The following is a 21,087-nucleotide window of genomic DNA, read 5'->3' on the forward strand; positions in this document are numbered from 1 at the left end:
TTCAGATGGCTCAGTCATAAGCTTGATGATCAGGCTGTGTATCAGATAAGAAAAGACACTGAGATATTGAGTCTTATTAAAAGAGAGGGGATTTGAGATGGATTCCTGGTAATTTTTTTATATTATTATTTTAAAAGGACACATGAACATGTTTTTTTTTTTTTTTTTAAGAACAATAAAAATCAGAGTAGAAAGCCCTAAAAAGTAAATGATCCTCCTATCCTGAACCCAAGTCCCTCAAGTTCTCCTGAAGGCAGTTGTTGTTAAGCAGTGACATGGGGGTGTACATAAATTTTGTTCAAAGTCTTAAAAGATGAAAGAATGTGGCTTCTGTTCAAGAGAGCAGCCCATAATGAATTTTAGTTACATCAGTTAGCAGGAATAATGGAAAGAGTAGCAATTGCCATGAATGGCAAGCAAAAGAGTCTAGATTTTTTTTTGAAAGATTTTCGAATGGAGAGTTGTTAGACCTGATCACAGAAATATGTTGGAAACATTGCAGAGAGGAGGTAGAAGTAGACCACTGAGATGAGCTCAAGACACTTACCGGAAGCCTCTGCACTTGTTTGGAATTTTCTGCTAAGTCCTAGGCACAGACCTCATGTTAACGAGCGCAATCCTAAGCGCTAACTTTGTGCCGACCCCGTGTCAAGTGCTTTATATCCACCTTTTAATTTAGTCCCCCCAATGCCCCTCCTGTGTGTGGATTATTATCTCCAACTGATAGATAAGAAAATGGAATACAACTGGTCAATGATATATTCAGGATGGAATGAAGGTTTATTTGCCCCAAAGACCACACAGGTGAACTCCTGCTTGAATACGCCTTCCTAGTTGTGAGGCATGCCTCCATCCTCCCCTTTTCCTCCCGTCCCGTGATCTGTGCCTGCACTTCCTCCTCTCCCCCAGAGATAGCTGACAAGATCTACAACCTGTACAATGGGTACACGAGCGGCAAGGAGCAGCAGGCCGCCTACAACACGCTGATGGAAGTGTCTGCCTCCACGCTGTTCCGCGTCCAGCACCACTACAACTCACACTATGAGAAGTTCGGCGATTTTGTCTGGAGGAGCGAGGACGAGCTGGGGCCCAGGTAGGTGGGTGCGTGAGTGTGAGCAGAGCAGTAGATGCTCCCTGTTCCCATTTGACTTTATTGGAGCCTTTTCTCCATAGGCTGATAATGGGCTTTAGGAAATAAAGAAGGGAGGCAGTCACTCAAGTCATGTCAGGACTCAAGGTGGGAAGCGGGTAAGGAGAATGAAAGAATCTGGGAATTTTAGCTTCTTGGACTTCTGGAATGTTAGATAAGAGAGAGACTTCAGCGCTCTTTCAGTCAGTCCCCTTACCTTCCACTTTCAGTTTTAGAAATGGGAAACGTAGCCTCCTTGAGGACATATGTCCTAACCAACGTCATAGAAGAGCAGTGGCAGGGTCATGGACCCTAATCTAGGGCTTTTCCTTCTCTTTCATAAGAAATCCGAGTTGTCTTTTTTTTTTTTTCTGGAATAAAGTCCACTAGTGACCATGACTAAATGCATTCACAAATTCAACATGTATTAAGGCGCGATTTTTTTTTTTTTTTTTTTGTCACCGGCAGTGACTATGCCAGCCACAGTGACAGGTGCTATAGAGGAGTCACCCATAACTGACACACAGTCAGTATCCTCTGAAGCTTCCCGAAGTAGCTCTGCAGTGGGGGCTGTGTTTCACATCCTGCACCCAGCAGTGATATCCACTCATTCATTCCACACAGATCAACAGCCCCCTTCTTAGGTTGGTTGTTGGTTATGCACTGTTAAAAAGGCAGAAGCAGTCCCTACCTACGTGTAGCTCACTGTTCCACATAATTAAGCAGTTGCAAAGAATAGGAAAAACCAATATAGTATAGTAATGCATATATGTGAGAGTTGGACTGTGAAGAAGGCTGAGCGCCAAAGAATTGATGCTTTTGAACTGTGGTGTTGGAGAAGACTCCTGAGAGTCCCTTGGACTGCAAGGAGATCCAACAAGTCCATCCTAAAGGAGATCAGTCCTGGGTGTTCTTTGGAAGGAATGATGCTAAAGCTGAAACTCCAGTCCTTTGGCCACCTCATGCGAAGAGCTGACTCATTGGAAAAGACTCTGATGCTGGGAGGGATTGGGGGCAGGAGGAGAAGGGAACGACAGGATGAGGTGGCTGGATGGCATCACTGACTCGATGGACGTGAGTCTGGTTGAACTCCAGGAGTTGGTGATGGACAGGGAGGCCTGGCGTGCTGCGATTCATGGGGTCGCAAAGAGTCGGACGCGACTAAGCATCCATGCATATATATGGAATCTAGACAAATAGTACTGATGAGCCTTTTGGCAGGGAAGGAATGGAGATGCAGACATAGAGAAAAGACCTGTGTACACAGCCGGGGAAGGAGAGGATGGGACAAACTGAAGAAGGAGCACTGACATATATATGCTATCATGCATAAAATAGACAGCTGCTGTATAACACAGGGAGTACAGCCTCGTGCTCTGTGACCACCTACAGAGGTGGAATGGGAAGCAGGGGAAGAGACTCAAGAAGGAGAGGAGATATATATAATTATGACTAATTTGTGTTGTCGTATGGCGGAAACCAATACAACATTGTAAAGCAATTTTCTTCCAATTAAAAAAATAGAATAGGAGTAATAAGGGTCGAAAGGACAGAGAGGAGCCCTTTGGGGACGCGAGGCCCAGGCACCCAGCCTGGGTAACCCAGTGAAGCCCTCCCGAGAACTGAGACTGTGAGGCCTACGGGGTGAGTTGGGGTCAGGCACGTGGAAGAAGAAGACCAGAGGTCTGGGGCCACAGGAGTAGCCTGTGAGATGTAGAGGTACAATACTATGTAGAGCAGGGCTTAAAACCTCGTAAATTCTGAAATTATCCTTTGCCTCCACCTTTATGATTATTGTGGGCTTCCCTAGTGGCTCAGATGGTAAAGAATCTGCCTGCCATGCAGGAGACCTGGGTTTGATACCTGGGCTGGGGAAGATCCTCTGGAGAAGGAATGGCAGCCCACTCCAGTATTCTTTCCTGGAGAATCCCATGGACAGAGAAGCCTGGCGGGCTGCAGTCCAAAGGGTCGCAAAGAGTCAGACGTGACTGGGCGACGAACACTTTCACTTTATGATTTTTACCGTATTCCCATACTGTCTGCACTTTATTTTCTGTTTTGTCCTTAGGCCCGCTTATTGCAAGTATAGTTGAAAAGAAAGCACCGTATCACTGTGTAAAGGGAAGACGAGCCCCGTCTACCCTTAATAAAAATTAAACTTAAGCATTCAGTACAATGGAAGAAAAACAAAATACCAGAAAACAATGCAGTTTAAGCCTTGCAGAGCCTGAGGCTTTCCTTTTAAAAGGGAAGATTAGTGAGTGTTAGAGAAGCACTTTAAAACACAGTCCCGAATTAAACCTTTCCCTCTGAAAGTAATCTGGAGGAGGGCAAGGGATTGAAAAAGGGAATCTAAATGCTTTTCCCCGTTGTGATTCATTGTTGTTTAATACTGGACGTGTGATCTTCCTGAGTACCACCTAAAATCCTTTCTCCTGCCCCAGGGGAACCCCTTCCACACTTTGGTAAACACTGCTTGTGGAGGAACTGAAAGAATTTCTGTGCAGTCGGAGCAAAATGTGTGACAGCAGGAGTGGGAAGAGATAAGACAGGAGAGGTCAGCAGAGGCCAGTTCCGAATGCCCTTTAAGCAGGGTTAAAGAGTTTGGATTATCTCTCTAGGGTAATGGGAAGCTTTTCAAGTGTTTTTCACAGGGGGAGATGTTATCAGATCTTCAAGGGAAAAAGATCCCTCTGACAGCCACTGGCAGCCCGGACTAGAGCAGTCCTGACCAGAGGGAGGCAGGGAGGCCCCAGAGGCTGTTGTGATACTAAATCCAGGAGACAGAGTGCAGTGCTCCAGGCCAGGATCATGTCAGTGGTACTGGAGAGAATTGCATGACTTCCTGAAGTACTTAGTGGGCAGCGTGTTATGCTTGAAATAGCTTTAAAATTACCCTGTAAAACAGACAAAATAGGGTATCCTCCCCAGTTTATGAATGGAAAGGAATTGGAGGCCCCCACGGGGTTAAATGAGCGGCACGGAGGCACACAGAGTTTGCTGTGGGGTCTGCTTCTGCCCTGAGCTTTCACCCCGAGCCCTTGCAACACGTGCAGTAACCTTCGAAGAATTCAAGGCTCCGTCGAGGGATAAAAGGGGTCTTTCCCCGGGGCAGACCTTATCTGTTCTGTTGGATCCTGGGTTTGTAACTGTCTCCCTCTCTGTTAGATAAAGGCTAAAAGAGAGCAGACAGACAGACAGGAGCACAGAGCCTCAGATGAAAGCTGCGGCATGAGTCACCTCGGCTAGCATCTTGCCCAGGCACGGAGGAAGGCGTTCTCCCTTTATTGGGCTTTCCCACAGGCTTCAGGGAATTTGGGTGGAAGCTAAACCAGAGCTTCACTCTCGACTTTGTCTTTATCATCTTCTGGGATCCTTTAAGACCCTCCAGGACATCAATCTTCTGGAAAGCCTTTCTGGTCACTCAAAGAGGCAGAACAACCCACTCAGTAATGGACAGTGATAACCCGCTCACCTCCAGCCAGCTGGTCACCAGCCACTGTCTGCCAAACCCCGCCTGTGCCACCCAGCTTCCTCCTTCTTAGGTCTTTCTAGTCTCTGGAGGGAATGTGAGGTTTCCCTGATGCCCCACGCTTGCACGAGCGGGAATCAAGACAGCTGCATCCTGATCCATCCTGGCACTGCTGATAAACTCACCAGGCAGCCTTGGTCTCTCTGGGCCTGAGTCTCTTCATCTATAAAGATGAAGAGACTTTCTCTCTTTTCTTTTTTTTTTTTTAAGCAGTGAAAAACCTGTTTTCTAAATAAAGCTTACAAAGAGCCCCAGCTCTTAGCTAGAATGCCAACTCCTCAGGGAAACTTCTAAAATTTCTACTCTATCACACCCTCAGGTTTTAATTTTATGTGTTGTAGCTACTAGTTTAGTATCTTATATTGCTTATCTATTTCATGGTGGTGGTGGTTTAGTCACTTAGTTATGTCTGACTCTTGTGACCCTGTGGACTATGGCCTGCCAAGTTCCTCTATCCATGGGGTTTCTCAGGCAAGAATACTGAAGTGGGTTGCCATTTCCTTCTCCACGGGGTCTTCCCAACCTGGGGATAGAACCCATGTCTTCTGTGTCCCTGCACTGGCAGGTAGATTCTTTACCTACTGAGCCACCAAGGAAGTCCACTTATGGGCTTACTTATGTGTAATATCTTATCTCTAAGATATTATCCCCACCACAATGTCAATTTATAGTTTATACTTAATGTCCTATCCACTCAGGTGATAAACCATGACTTATTGAATAATCGGATAATGGGATGAGTGGATGTGTAAGCCGGATGACTACAGAGCTGTTCTGGTAGGAGTTAGAGGCCGTGACCTGGAGCCCCCTTGCTGGGTCTCCTCTTCAGCTTCCCCGCTCCAATCCCAAGGATCCATGAGGTCTACCTGAGCTATCAAGGACCACAATTGGAAACAACTGAACTCTATAAAATCTAAATTTTTCTGGCTTAGAAATAACATTATCAAGAAATGCATTGCCCTTGCCAATATTGAGAGACTTGAAGAGACCCTCACTTATTAATTTATAGAGTCATTGATTCTTTTATTGCACTTGCTATGTGCCAGACCTTGGGCCAGAAGAAGACAGCTCCTATCTTTGACAGGCTTTGCATCTAGTGAGAAAAAGACTGAAATACGTCACAAGAAGCATGTGATAAAGGGGGTGGGCAGCGCATTTTAGAGCAATGTCTGTCAGACTTTCGTGTGCAGGAGAATTACTTGGAGGTCTGGTTACAATTTAGATCAACTCCGTGTCCTGGAATGGGCTTGAGCATCTGCATTTCTGACAAGTTCTTAGGTGATACATGGCAACCCACTCCAGTGTTCTTGCCTGGAGAATCCCAGGGACGGAGGAGCCTGGTGGGCTGCCGTCTGTGGGGTCGCTAGGAGTCGGACACGACTGAGCGACTTCACTTTCACTTTTCACTTTCATGCATTGGAGAAGGAAATGGCAACCCACTCCAGTGTTCTTGCCTGGAGAATCCCAGGGACGGGGAGCCTGGTGGGCTGCCGTCTGTGGGGTCGCACAGAGTCGGACACGCCTGAAGCGGCTTAGCAGCAGCAGTGTTACTGGTCTAAAAGCCCTGCTTTGAGTGACAAGGGTCTAGGTGCAGCTGTTGGTGCAGCTAATCCTGGAGCTCGAGGAAGAGTTCCTGGAGAGGACAGTGAGTGTCTGCTCACAAGTCCAGAATAAGCAGGAATCCTAAAGGTGGGAGGGGAGGCGTGCTCTCGTTAGAAGGAACAACCAGTGCAAGGGTGTGTGTGTGTGTGCACGTGTGTGTGTGTGTACTCAGTTGTATCCGACTCTTTGTGACCCTATGGACTGTATTTCACCAGACTTCTCTGTCCAGGGAATTCTCTAGGCAATAATACTGGAGTGGGTTTCCTTCTCCTCCTCCAGGGGATCTTCCTGACCCAGGGATCGAGCCCTCATCTCCTGCGTCTCCTGCATTGCAGGCAGATTCTTTACCACGGAGGCATCAGGGAAGCCCCAGGAGTGAGAGAGGGCAGGGTAAGAGAATATACTTCAGTCAGGAAGGACAAATCTCAGGGGAGTGGAGAGTTCAGGGTGAGGAGGAGAAGGGAAGGCCGAAGACGGCAGCTGAAGTCATATCATAATGGCTCTTTATGAGCCCTATTCATGAGTCATTTTTCTTCCAAAAGCTGGGTCAGTGTTTTAAAGAGAGGATCCTTGTGGGTAGATGTACCAGCCTCTCAAATGTTAGCAAGTCTGCAGAACATCCAGGTGTGAAGGAGAAAGGGCAAGACCCTGCCTTGGGTTTCTGTTCTAGCTTCATCACCAGCTTGCTGTGTAACCTTGGACAAGTTGCCTCTCCCCTCTGGGCCTCATTTACAACACAAAAGGGCTGGACTCCAAGGTCCCTTCCAGCTGCAGAGAGGGAACCAGGCAGCCTGAAGGTCATAGAAACCAGAGAAGAGACACACCAAAAGTGTCCTTTCACCTCTAGCCCAGCATGGCATGTTCTTCAGGAACCCAGGATGGCTAGGACAGTAAGAGTTTTTCCAGGAGCACCCTAGTATCATGAGATGAACTCTGTTAGGATTTTGTTGGCCTCTAACCACCAAGCCCCCAAATGTTCTCTGCTTCTCCTTGGATCTTTGGTTGGGTACCCCTATAAAATTTGGTGACAAAAGGGTGACTCTTACTGCTGCCTAAATCCATCAGGTCAATGTCCTCTGGAGCTTGGTTCCCATGGCAACCACAGGTTCCTGCAAACAACGCTCAGAGAAGACCTGCTGACACCCAGCTGTCCCAGCCATACGGTTCCTATTGGGAGACCTGAAAAACTTTGCTTATAGGTGGTCAGGGGTCAGAATTTGCTCCAATCAAATACCCTTGACCACTCCTGAGCTTCTCAATCCTCTCAGGTATGTCTGATGGAGAGAGAGAAGAGAGTCAGCACTTGAAGAGATTCTGTTTCAGTGAAATTGATCTGTCTAGAGTAAATGTATGTCTACATATTTCTGTTTTTCTTTATATCATATAATGCTTTATTTACATTTTACAAATCACTTTTACATTAATTAATTTGAAAATATTTGCTACATTTTTCAAAATATCTTTATTTTCTTTTTTTTTAAACTCAGTTATATACGTATACATATTTTTTTAACTAGCAGATAATTGCTTTACAACGTTGTATTGATTTCTGCCATACAGAAATTTCTGCCACGTGACTCAATCATGAGTATACATATGTCCCCACCTTCTTGAACCCCTCCTACCCCACCTTTCTGGGTTGTCACAGAGCCCTAGGTTGAGTTCCCTGTTATACAGCAACTTCTCACCAGTTATTTTGCATATGGTAATCACTGCCGATGGTGACTGCAGCCATGAAACTAAAAGACACTTACTCCTTGGAAGGAAAGTTATGACCAACCTAGATAGCATATTGAAAACCAGAGACATTACTTTGCCAACAAAGGTCCGTCTAGTCAAGGCTATGGTTTTTCCTGTGGTCATGTATGGATGTGAGAGTTGGACTGTGAAGAAGGCTGAGCGCCGAAGAATTGATGCTTTTGAACTGTGGTGTTGGAGAAGACTCTTGAGAGTCCCTTGGACTGCAAGGAGATCCAACCAGTCCATTCTGAAGGAGATCAGCCCTGGGATTGCTTTGGAAGGAATGATGCTAAAGCTGAAACTCCAGTACTTTGGCCACCTCATGTGAAGAGTTGACTCATTGGAAAAGACTCTGATGCTGGGAGGGATTGGGGGCAGGAGGAGAAGGGGACGACAGAGGATGAGATGGCTGGATGGCATCACTGACTCGATGGCCGTGAGTCTGAGTGAACTCCGGGAGTTGATGATGGACGGGAGGCCTGGTGTGCTGTGATTCATGGGGTCGCAAAGATTCGGACACGACTGAGCGACTGAACTGAACTGAATGTATGTTCTTTACTGCTGCTCTGAATTTGTCCCACCCTCTGCTTCCTCTGCTGTGTCCACAAGTCTCTTCTCTGTGTCTGTGTCTCTATTCCTGCCCTGCAAATACTTTCATCAGTATCATTTTTCCAGACTCCATCTTTATGTGTTAATATATGATATTTGTTTTTCTCTTTCTGATGGACTTCACTCTGCATACTAGGCTCTGGGTTTGTCCACCTCACTAGAATTGACACAAGTTCATTCCTTTTTATGGCTGAGTAACATTCCATTGTATCTATGTACCACAGCTTCTTTATCCACTCATCTGTCAATGGACATCTAAATTGCCTCCCATGGCCTGGCTGGGGTAACGAGTGCTGCAATGAACAGTGGAGTACACAGGTGTCTTTTTGAATTATGGTTTCCTCAGGGTATATGCCCAGTAGTGGGATTGCCGGGTCATATGGTAGTTTTATTCCCAGTTTTTAAAGAAATCTCCATACTGCTCTCCAGAGTGGCTATATCAGTTTACATTCCCACCAACTATGCCAAAGGTTTCCCTTTTCTCCACATCTTCTTCCGCGTTTATTGTTTGTAGATTTTTTGAGGATGGCCATTCTGATTGTAGGTTTGATTTGCATCTTTCTAATCATGAATGATGCTGAGCTCTTCTCATGTGTTAATTGGCCATCTGTATGTCTTCTTCAAAGAACTGCCTGCTTAGGTCTTGTACCCGTTTTTTGAGTGGGCGGTTTGTTTTTCTGACGTTGAGCTGCACGAGCTGCTTGTGTATTTCGGAGATTAGTCTGTTGTCACTTGCTTCATTTGCTACTATTTTCTTCCATTCTGAGGGTTGTCTTTTCATCTCATTTATGGTAGAGACGCTGTATTTCTGTTATCAGCCCCTGTTGTTTCCATGGCGGACATGGCTAATAGATAACAGAAATCATTCCAGGCTTGATTCACTCTAGGCTGTTTCTAAACATAACCAGACAAGAAGGATTTCCCACCTGAAAAGGATTAGAGCCTGTTATGAATTGTCACTGCTTTGTTCTTTGTGAAAATACCCAAGCCTGGGATGTCAGTACACATTCTTCCGTCCAAGATGATGTGAGCTCTCTCCTTGGATATCTTGGATTCACTGTCTTGGAATTTCTAGGATGTTGGAAACAAGAGCAACCTTAGGCTCCTAGAACCATACTCCTATCATTGCAGACGCATTTTCATTTTTTTTTTCCTGCATATTTTGACATTTCAGAAATCAAGATCGACTGTGCACAATCGATGTGCACATTATGTTGCATTCTTTCTTCATTTCTTGAAAGGCTGTTATTAAATCAATAGCATGTCTTAAAATTGACAGTGTCTTAGACGGGCAAGACACGCTATGAGTCTGAACAAATGTCCCACAGAACATCCCCCACTAATAATATAGCATGTATATAATTATCTTCTTCAGTTGCTAAATTGTGTCTGATTCCTTGTGACCCCATGGACTGCCGCACACCAGTCTTTCTGGACCTTCACCATCTCCCAGAGTTTGCTCAAACTCATGTCCATTGAGTCAGTAATGCCGTCCAACCATCTCATCCTCTGTCGTCCTCTTCTCCTCCTGCCCTCAATCTTTCCCAGCATCAGGGTCTTTTCTAATGTGTTGGCTCTTCGCATCAGGTGGCCAAAGTATTGGAGCTTCAGCTTCAGCATCAGTCCTTTCAATGAATATTCAGGGTTGATTTTCTTTAAGATTGACTGGTTTGGTCTCCTTTCTGTGCAAGGGACTCACAAGCGTCTTCTCCAGCACCACAGTTCGAAGGCAACAATTCTTCGGCGATCAGTCTTCTTTATGGTCCAACTCTCACATCCATATGGAAAAACCATAGCTTTGACTATATGGACCTTTGCTGGCAAAGTGATGTCTCTGCTTTTTAATATGCTTTGTCATAGCTTTTCTTCCAAAGAGCAAGTGTCTGAATTTCATGGCTACAGTCACTGTGTGCAGTGATTTTGGAGCCCAAGAAAAGAAAATATGCCACTGTTTCCATTTTTTCCCCATCTATTTCCCATGAAGTAATGGGACCAGAGGCCATGATCTTAGTTTTATGAGTGCTGGATTTTAAGCCAGCTTTTTCACTCTCTTCTTTCACCTGCATCAAGAGGCTCTTTACTTCCTCTTCTCTTTCTGCCATTAGGGTGGTATCATCTGCATATCTGAGGTTGTTGAAATTTCCATCTGTTCCAAACTGAAATACTTTGGGGTTTGTTGAGATTTAGTCATTCTTACCATCAGTTTAGAAATGAGTTCTTGGAAGACCTCATGGTTTCTTATGAGAGAACAAGAAGGACACAAAGCCAAATGTAAATATTTTTGCTAGTCACCTTACAAATCGTATTTCAAACCTGGTGTTGAGGAAATATATTTACACGGCAGTACCCGAGCTTCTGATTTTCTGTTTAATGGGGGTGGTCTGAGGCTAAACTGGATGTGGATATTCTGAAAGTAACTCCAGTGAACCACTGGGAAGCCATAAAACCGTGGCTTCATTGCACACATTCATCATACCAGCTTAAAAATGTGTGTATGTATGCATGTTTTCAAAATGGAAATGCCTTTTATTGTACTTTGTCCTAAAAGTAATTCTTGTTCATTCTGTAATGTGTAAATGAGACAGGTGTATATATATATAAAATTGCAAACTAAAATGTTGTTCCCTGGACTCCTAGTCTCTACCCAGAGATAAAGTTGGTAACAATGTGCACATATTTCTCCAGAGATCGATATGGATGTGACACGGATCTGCTCATGAGTAAGGAAACTGGTTCAGACTTAAGGATATGTTGACATCTGTAGACCGCATAGTTCCACTTCTGTCCACTCTGCTATGTTGATCAAATACATTCGTTTTGCTCTGTTTTCTGCCTATTTACACTTAATAGCACAAGTCTTTTCTTACAGATGCATATGCACATATGTTGGCTTTTTAAAGGTTCCTTCATTATATGAATTTATCGCACATTAATTTATCCCTCTGTTAAATAAAGACCAACTAGATTTCTTACTTTTTTATTGTAAACAAATATGTATAAACACTTGGCCCAGTTGCCCAGTGACTTCCTTAGGCCCATGTGATGCTCCTGTGTCACTGAAGATCATGTTACCTAGGTTTCTGGCACCTGGCGGGTCCTCGGTCGCCTGCCGTCATTGTCATCCCTGATCCTCAGGGTTCTCCCCTCTTATTTTCATTTACTAGAACATCATAACTATTTTCCTAAATGCCCGCCCCCCTTCAGGGACACACCTGATTCCTACTTGCGGCACTTCTGCAGGAGACTTGCTTTCGAGACAACCTTCCGCATCATGATCTGCAGTTTGCATGTGTCACTCTTACCAGAAGCGAGTGGGGTTCTCCAGCTGTGGCCTGACAGGCCAGCTCAAATGGAAGACCTTATTTCCCTGCATCTGCCCTCTCTGCTTCCAGAGGTGGTGTTCCAGTTTGTTTGCAGCCGTGCCGTGCCACTGACTCTCATCAAGCTTGAGGTCAGCTAACACAGAGACTTAAGCTTAGCTCAAGGAGACAGAGATTAGGGAGAGAGGCCAACGGAAATGTTCCCTTGCTGTCTCTCCTCTTTTGCCCCATCCCATGGCTCCCTTAGAATTAGATTCTGTCCAATAACTGTGTCAACAGCGAAGTGGGTAATGGTGCTGGGAAGAGTAGTCACTTAAGGTCCTGCAGTTCCCGGAGAAGCGGCGTCCAAGCGCAGCCGCTGACTCCTTCGCAAGCCATCCCTGTCTCAGTCTCGCTGCGGGTACAGTGACAGGTTAACGTGCGCTGTCCCTCCTTCCCCTCTGGCTTCCCATCCTGCTGGGCCCGCATCCTGTATCCAAGGAGGAGGATTTCATTTCCGGTGTTTGAGAAAAGTGGTCACTCTGACCTGTGCTTTCCCCCTCCAGGCAAAGCGTGGGGGCATGCCTAGCCTTTGATTTATGAATCTCCACTGCCTGCAATGTATTACCCAGCAATCTCACCTTGGTCTCTCACCCGGCACCCCGCTCCAGCCTCTGAACACCTCCAACCCTTCTCTTCATGGCTTCACCTTCTGAATTCTCTTGCCTTTGTCTCATTGCACATCTCAATGAAGCATCGTGTATAGTGGAGAAAGAGCAGGAGACAGTTAAGCAAACTAACATTGGTTTAGTTCCTGTTATGTGAAAATTCCTTGTTGGACGCTTATGGCAGTCCTACAAAATAAGCATCTCTATCCCCAGTTTACAAATGAGGAAACTGAGGCTCATAGAGAAGAAATGGCTTGCCCTAACATACTCTGGAGCCTATGTCCTTTCCACTGCAGAATATCTTGGCTAACATTACTGAGAACTAAGCAAATCACCCAGGTCCTCTCATCCTCCAGAAACACTGTTGTTCTCATTTTACTGATGCAGTAACTGGGAGTTAGTAGCGTTGAAGAGCTTGCTCATGATCCATGTAGCTAAGTGATAGAACTAGGATTTGAATCTGGGACTTCAAAACCAAATCTCATCTCAGCTCTAGACACTCAGAGCCCCGATTCTAGTTTTGCTTTTGTTACTCACTTAAGGTGGTCCTTTAGGAAAATTGTTCTCTCATTTCAGTCTTTAGTTTCCATCTATACAAAGGCTTGTCCAGTTGAGTTCCAAGATTATCTCTATGGAAGTGGCTGGGCCCTTGGAGACAAAGCATTTGGACATCTTAGAGGACTTGTCTCCCCAATCTCATTTTGTATTTGTGACTTATGTGGCTGTCTAGATCAGACAATAGGGGCTTCACGGGTGGCTCAGTGGTAAAGAATCCACCTGCCAATGCAGGAGACACAGGAGACGTGGGTTCAATCCCTGGATCAGTAAGGTCCCCTGGAGGAGGCAATGGTAACCCACTCCAGTATTCTTGCCTGGAGAATCTCATGGACAGAGGAGCCTGGTGGACTGCAATCACTGAGGTCTCAAAGAGTCGGACATGACTGAGCATGCGTGCACACATGCAGATCAGACAATGACTCTCCATTGCCCTCAAAATAGAATACTTTACCATGGCTCAAAAGAGTCTGGATGGTCTGATCTCTACCAAACTGACTCGTCTCCCACCCATTCTTTGCACTAACCATTTCAAAAAAACTGATGGTTTATGCTCTCTTTAAACCAGTGAGCAACTTCCTCTGCCTTCCCATCTACCTGTGTCACCTTTGAACAACTAGCTCAGATGTTATGCCCCCTGGGAAGATTTGACTGAGTCCCCAAATTAATAATTGAATGTCCACTTTATATATTCCCATGCTGCTGCTGCTAAGTCGCTTCAGTCGTGTCCGACTCTGTGCGACCCCATAGACGGCAGCCCACCAGACTCTCCTGTCCCTGGGATTCTCCAGGCAAGAACACTGGAGTGGGTTGCCATTTCCTTCTCCAATACATGAAAGTGAAAAGTGAAAGTGAAGTCGCTTAGTCGTGTCCGACTCTTCTCGACCCCATGGACTGCAGCCTACCAGGCTCCTCCATCCATGGGATTTTCCAGGCAAGAGTACTAGAGTAGGGTGCCATCGCCTTCTCCGATATATTCCCATAGCTCCGAGCATATCCTCAAACCTGGAACTCTGCTTCTGCATTAGAAGCTGTTACTATTTCTATCTGTCTCCTGGCAATGGCTTATAGAAGTGCTCAAAGCTTAAATCAGTATACAAATCATGGTGGTGGCGGCGGTGGCGGCGCTAATGATGCTTTCTACTAAGAGTTTTGCACATATTAACTTATTTAATTATTGCTTCAACTCTATAATGTGGACAAATGTGATCCCCATTTTATGAACAAGGAAACAGAAGAAGTAGCTTTTTAAAAGTAGGCAAAGAAGCAGGCCTGCATCCCTAAGTACAATGGCAAGAAATGAGCAACACTTGGATGTGTCTCTTCCTGGTTCCTTTCTGCTGGTCTTACCCTCCCCCAGTTCGATCCTCCTCAACGCAGCCAGAAATGTTTTTAAGCATTTTGTCTCTGAAAACTGTTGCTTGGAAGTCTTCAGTAAGTCCCCACTTACCCCTATGGAGGGCTGATTATAAATTCATTGATTTCTTCTTTCATTTTTAAAACAACCTTTGTGGTAGACTTCTCTCATAGCTCAGTTGGTAAAGAACCTGCCTGCAATGCAGGAGACTTGGGTTAGATTGGGTTGGGAAGATCCCCTGGAGGAGGAAGTGGCAACCCACTCCAGTATATTCTTGCCTGGAGAATCCCATGGACAGAGGAGCCTGGCAGGCTACATACAGTCCATGGGTTTGCAAGAGTCGGACTGAGTAACTTTCACTACTACCTACGTTGTAGTAGACCTAGTCATTATTCCCATTTGTGGGTAAGAAAACTGAGGCACAGTTTGTGAAACAATGTCCTCAATATCACAGAGCTAGTAAGTGTCTGGGGCAAGATTCGAACCTCAGCAGTCACCATTACTCTATACAACCCACGCCCCAGCTTCTAAGCTCCAGTGGCCTGGCTCCTGCCACTTCTCCAGTTTCCCACTGTGAGCCCACTTGCACACCATCTGCCACCTCTAAACCCCTTCTGTCTGTGACTTTCCCTAGGCTTCCTGTTATGCCTTTTCCCTCTTCTTTGTCCAAACCCTACTCATCATGGAGACTCAGCACAAGTTCCCCCCTTTCCAGGAAGTCTTTCTGGATTTCCCAATCCCACATGATACTGTCCTCTGTTCCCCACAGCTCCCACATTTCATTTTATTGTTGCTCTTGCCACCTGCCTTGCAGTTTTCCACTTGTGTATCTTTCCTACTGAATTGGGAACTCTGCTGTGCAACTAATGCTCAGCAAAGGTACAAGCAATGACTCTGTCTCCTTTAACTTCATCCCCAACCCGCTCGTCAAAGGAAGAAGCAGGTTTGGAGATGTTCAAGTTCCCCAGGACACAGAGCTGCTAAGGAGCAGAGCAAGAGCTGAAATGAGGAGGGCTGGGAGTAAGCCCCTCTGGTTCCCCTCCCCACCCCGGGGAGGCGCCTGCCAGAGGCGAGAGAGCCCTGTGGGGCGAGTGTGATTATGAAGCTATGAATTCTTGGCACCTCAGGAAATATTCCACCCAAGTGGTGAGCTATACAAAGAGGACTTTTTGAAAGGCACCTCATAAATCATGCCCACAAGACCTACACACATAAGCCCGGCCCTTTTCCAGCCGCCACGCAGGTGCCTGACACAGTCTCGCATTTGTGGGGTCTGCTGTCGTAAAATGCCTCCCTCCTGGGGGTCTCCAAGGGGCATGCAGAGGACAGCAGGAGAGGGCCTTGCCTGTGGCCCCTCAGGATCTCCAGGCATCTTGAGGATGCGGAGATGTAGCAGAAGTGGATCCCATGTGGAGACAGACACCCGGACGGCAAAGCTGACTTCTGGTGTGACCCTCTCGAAGCCTCCGTTTCCACAACTTTCATGAGACCATGTTGTTGGTTCTCAAATGGGGTGATTTTTTTTTTTAATTTTGACTTATTTTTGCTGTGCTAGGTCATCATTGCACATGGGCTTTCTCTAGTTGTGGTGAGTGGGAGCTACTCTCTAGCTGCGGGGCTGGGGCTTCTTGCTGCCATGGCTTCTCTCGTTGTGGAGCTCAGGTGGTAGGGCACGCGGGCTTCAGCGTTCCGGTGGGCAGGCTTAGTTGCCCCGTGGCATGTGGGATCTTCCAGGACCAGGGACCAAAACCGTGTCCCCCTACATGGCAAGGTGGATTCCTAACCACTAGAGCACCAGGGAAGCCCTCAAATGGAGTGATTTTGCTCGGCAGAGGATATTTGGTAATGTCTGGACACTGTTTTCTTGTTATGCCTTGGACTGTGGGAGCAGGTATCTTGCAGGCGGAGGTGTAGGGATGCTGCATGACTGCCCCTCCAGCAAAGGATGACCCAGCCCACATGTCGACAGTGTCCTGCTGAGAAACCTTGGGCTGGGTGATCTCAGAGACACTTGCCTTCATTTTCTCTGCAGCCATCAGATCTCCTTGAGGAGCCTCTCTTTGGTGATACATAAAGAGCTCTAGATAAATTCCTAATGATGATCACCATAGTCCAAGGCGATTCTTGCTAGGACTAGTGTGCGGTGTGACCTTGATCCTGAGACATCATCACAACAGTTCTCTGGAATAAAAGCTACCCTTTGCTGAGAGCAAAGGGTACTCAAGGCCAGCCTTTGGGCATCTCTCTTAGTTAATCTCACAACCAGTTTCTGAAGGTAAGGCTACCATCACTGTTTAGAGACAAGGAGAATGAGAGATGTCTGATTTGGGGATACAGATATAAAGGCTTTCATGAAGTAAAAGCCCAGAAGGTAAGCTTTTTTTTTTTTTTTTTCTGACTGTGAGAAAACAGTATGAGGGAAGAGCAGTAAGACAGCAGACAGAGAGGGACATGGTGACTGTTCAGACCTAGTGGGTGACCACTTCAGTGGTTACCTTTATGTTTGAGCTCGGTTAAGTGGTGTCATCTCTCTGGAACTTGGGTTCCATACTCATTAAATCTAAGGGGAAAGTATTTTCAGGGTTTTCGTAAAGGTTAAATACAGATTTTAAAGTGTATATACATTGCTTACCCAGCATCTAGCATGTGGTGTTAATTTATTTTAGTTATTATTCTTTTTGTCATTTATCATCATTATAATAATTATTACTTGGCCAGAGTTCTAAGGCTTATAAGTTTTTTTTTTCTCATTTCAAATTTAATAAAACTACAAATTATGTTTTATATTGTAGAAGTGAATATGTTAGGTCAAAACTTACACCTCTCTCTATTTTATTATTATTATTTTTTATTATAGTTGCTTTACAATTTTGCATTAGTTTCTGCTATACAGCAAAATGATATGAGCATATCAACCACACATATAAGCATATATCCCCTATTTCTTGGATTTCCTCCCCATTTAGTTCACCGCAGAGCATTGAGTAGTATTCCCTATGCTATACAGTAGGTTCTCATAAGTTATCTATTTTATTCACAAAAGTGGAAGTGAAAGTCACTCAGTTGTGTCCAACTCTTTGTGACCCCATGGACTATACAGTCCATGGAATTCTCCAGGCCAGAATACTGGAGTGGGTAGCTATTCCTTTCTCCAAGGGATCTTCCCAACCCCTTGGGATTGAACCCAGGTCTCCCGCATTGCAGGCAGATTCTTTACCAGCTGAGCCACCAGGGAAGCCCATAATATATATATATGTCAATCCCTATCTCTCAATCCATCCTACCCCCCCTCCTCTCTTGGTATCCATGAAATTGTCCTCTCTTTCACTTTTTGCACATGGCACAATTGAGGATAAATTCCAAAGTGATTTTTGAACAAGTGTTCACAATATCACACTTAAAGTTAGAAAACTGTTGGGACAAGAAGCCCTCATCCATCCATTGACCTTTACTGACCACCTCGAAGTCCTAATCCTTTGACCTGGGCTCCTCCAGCTTCATCACCGTCCCCTCCTGTCTTCCAGGAAGGCCCACCTGATCCTCCGGCGGCTGGAGAGGGTGAGCAGCCACTGTTCCAGCCTCCTGCGAAGCGCCTACATCCAGAGCCGTGTGGACACCGTGCCCTACCTCTTCTGCCGCAGCGAGGAGGTCCGGCCTGCGGGTATGGTGTGGTACAGCATCCTCAAGGACACCAAAGTCACGTGTGAGGAGAAGATGGTGTCCATGGCCCGGAACACGTACGGGGAGTCCAAGGGCCGGTGAGGGCGGGCTCCGCCCTCCGTGAGCACAGGGACTCTCCGGGGGAGGGCGAGCGGTGCTCCCGTGGATCCGGGGCCTGGCAGGGGGTGGAGGACCCTGAGGATGGGCTTGGCGGAGGAGGCTTGCCAGCAAGGCCAAAGCAGACTCTCTTGTGGATAGCCAACGGAGAACTTTGTCACCACTGGATTTCTTCATTTGTCCCCAGCTTTTATTTTTTCTAAGGTATTATTTGACTCTATCAAAGTCTCTCCTTTTTAAACTTTTTCTTACGGATGGCGGTCAGTCCCGAGGCAGGAGCTTTCAGTTGGAGACCCAGCAGCCTTTCCTCTACTTCCTTCCTCCTGCCATCCACCCCCTGGCTTCCTTCCTGCCGTGGACCCCAGGAGGAGCCCTGTGGAGAGCTAGTTGGACCCCCTTCAGCATCAGGAAGGAGGCCCCAAGGATCATTGGCAGTGAGGAAGCTTGGGTCTTTAGGACGTTCATTTTCCAGACATGTTTGGGTTGGCAGGACCCCTGCCTCTTCCTGCTCCCCGTGGGTCTGCCCAGAGTCCCTGCAGGACTTCCCATGCATTAAAAATTCCTATTGTCTCTCTCTCTCTCTGCTTGGGTCGTGTTTCTTACTGACGGGGGACCTCTGTTTATTCACTCAACAGGTATTTATTGATTCTCTACTATATACCAGGCACTGGGAAATCAGCTAAAGAACAAATTCTCCCTGTAATCAGGGAGCATACAGTGCATCAGAAATTATAGAGAAGCAGCTGGTTACTTTGGGCTGTGGTAAGGGAGGGATGGAGGCTCTTTGAACTACTTGCTGGGTCATGAGACAAACGAAAGGGGTTCCAAAACGCTTTCTTGAAAAAGTGATGCCAATACCCGAAAGATGGGGAAGGGGTGGGGATTAGCTCCAGGCAGGTGGGACACCATGAACAAAAGCCTAGAGATAAGAGGAAAGGTAAGTCAGTCAATGGACATGAGTTTTAGCAAACTCTGGGAGATGGTGAAGGACAGGGAAGCCTGGCGTGCTGAGGTCCAAAGAGCAGGACACAACTGAGCGACTGGACAACAGCAAAGCCATTCAAAGGCTGAAAGCACTCTCGTTGGGAATAGAGATCAAAACAGGAAGAAGCGAGAGGTAAGGCTGGGAGCTGGACAGAGCATTGGAAGCCATGGAGAGAAAGTCTGACTATGTTTCAAGTAACTGAGAACCATTGCACAACATTAGCGGAGGAGTCAGCACGCTCTTGAAGAAAAACCATTCCAGCGCCAGCATGGAGGTCGGACTGGAAAAGGCGTTGCAGAGAGTGACTACTGTCATTCTCCAGAAGTGATAGCAGATTGGATCTTGAGGTAATGGGGGAAACCCTCCACCATTAAGTCTCCTTTTAAGTGGCAATTGTCTACTTCCGTTGTGTTACATCCCAGGGAGGGTAATGAGTACAAAGAGGCTTTATAAGTCCTTAAGCTCCTGGCAGTAGCTCAGAGATGCTGGCTTGCTGGAAGAAATGGGATGCAGGTCAGTTATTTCATAATGCAGACATGATACCTGTTAAAGAGTGAGGAATACACTAGAAATTCAGAGGGGAAAATACTGAAGATCAGTAAAGTAAAAGCAGTTGAAAATTAGCTTCCTTCTTAATTTTGATGAGTGCTGATGACATCCATAATCTCTCCCAACCCCCAAAAAACCTACCTGCTGAGTTGTTTTTCCCTCTATGATCCCAATAATCCACACGGGGAAACAGAGCAGAAGGAGATTCTTCCAGACGACCCTGGTGCCTAAAGATCTGCTCAACCTCCAACAATCTAAGCTCAAAGGTGCTCTTTTAAGAAATTTTACTGTTATTGGATTTACATTTCTGCAAGTATATAGATGGGATTTAGGGCTTTCCAGGTGGTGCTACTGGTAGAGAACTTTCCAGTCAAAGCAGGAGACATAAGAGGTACAGGTTCCATTCCTAGGTTAGGAAGGTCCCTTGGAGGATGGCATGGCAACCCACTCCGGTATTCTTGTTGGAGAACCCCATGGATGGAGGAGCCTGGCGGGCTACAGTCCATGGGGTCACAAAGAGTCAGACGTGACTGAAGTGACTTAGGGCACATAGGTGGAATTTAGATGGATACATTCCCACTAAGGAGATGACTCTTTTCCTTCCAAGGATAGTATATTCAGAGAAGAACAAACATCTTAAAAGGAGGATGAAAAGAAAAGGAATAGTTATGATTCACTGAGTACTTACCTGTCTTAGTTATGGTATAACAGAGCACCATAGACTAGGTGACTTATAAAGAATACAAACTTGTTTTTCATAGTTCTGAAAGCTGGAAAATCCAAGGTCAAGGCATCAGCAGATTTGGTGTCTGGTGAGAGCTGGTGAGTTCGTAGGCAGCCGTCTTCTTGAGGTGTCCTCATGCAGCAGAAGGGGAGAGGGATGTCTCTGGGGTCTCTCAAAAGAGCACACATCCCATTTGTGAGGGCACCACCCTCATGACCTAATCATCTCTTAAAGGTCCCACCTTTAAACACCAGCATAGTGGAGATTAGAACACAAACATTCACTCTGTAGCATTTCCAGGCTCTATTCAAAATTGCTATCGTGTTTAACGATACTTTCCTGTATCACCTTCAGTAATGCTTTCCTGAACCCTAGGTCCCAGGCCTTCCCCCATTGCTGTAGTTTCCATTGTCCTGACACAATCTGAGGAAAGGGTTAGCTCAACAGTTGCATAAAGTTAAGCTCCCCAGTGTTCTGGGGCTGTGATCTGAACCCAATTGTTTGAATCTGAATCTGCCACCATTCACCAGCTATTGCCCTTGGATGAGTGATTTGATGTCA

The 21,087-nt window shown here is 46.0% G+C and overlaps 1 protein-coding gene across 4 annotated transcripts in view; it reads left to right on the forward strand.

The window, feature by feature from the left end:
* The window catches only part of ASTN2 (astrotactin 2), a 1,044,864-nt gene extending 1,026,030 nt beyond the window's left edge, over positions 1–18,834 (forward strand). For all 4 annotated transcript variants that reach the window (XM_070375013.1, XM_070375014.1, XM_070375012.1 and 1 more), the window contains 2 exons: positions 910–1,093; positions 18,016–18,834. In XM_070375013.1, coding sequence (XP_070231114.1) covers positions 910–1,093; positions 18,016–18,253 — 422 coding nt within the window. In that variant the 3' untranslated portion in view covers positions 18,254–18,834. The remainder of the gene's footprint in view (positions 1–909; positions 1,094–18,015) is intronic.
* Positions 18,835–21,087: the final 2,253 nt, after the last annotated feature.

Source organism: Bos mutus, chromosome 8 (assembly GCF_027580195.1).
Source record: "Bos mutus isolate GX-2022 chromosome 8, NWIPB_WYAK_1.1, whole genome shotgun sequence".
NCBI lineage: Eukaryota > Metazoa > Chordata > Mammalia > Artiodactyla > Bovidae > Bos > Bos mutus.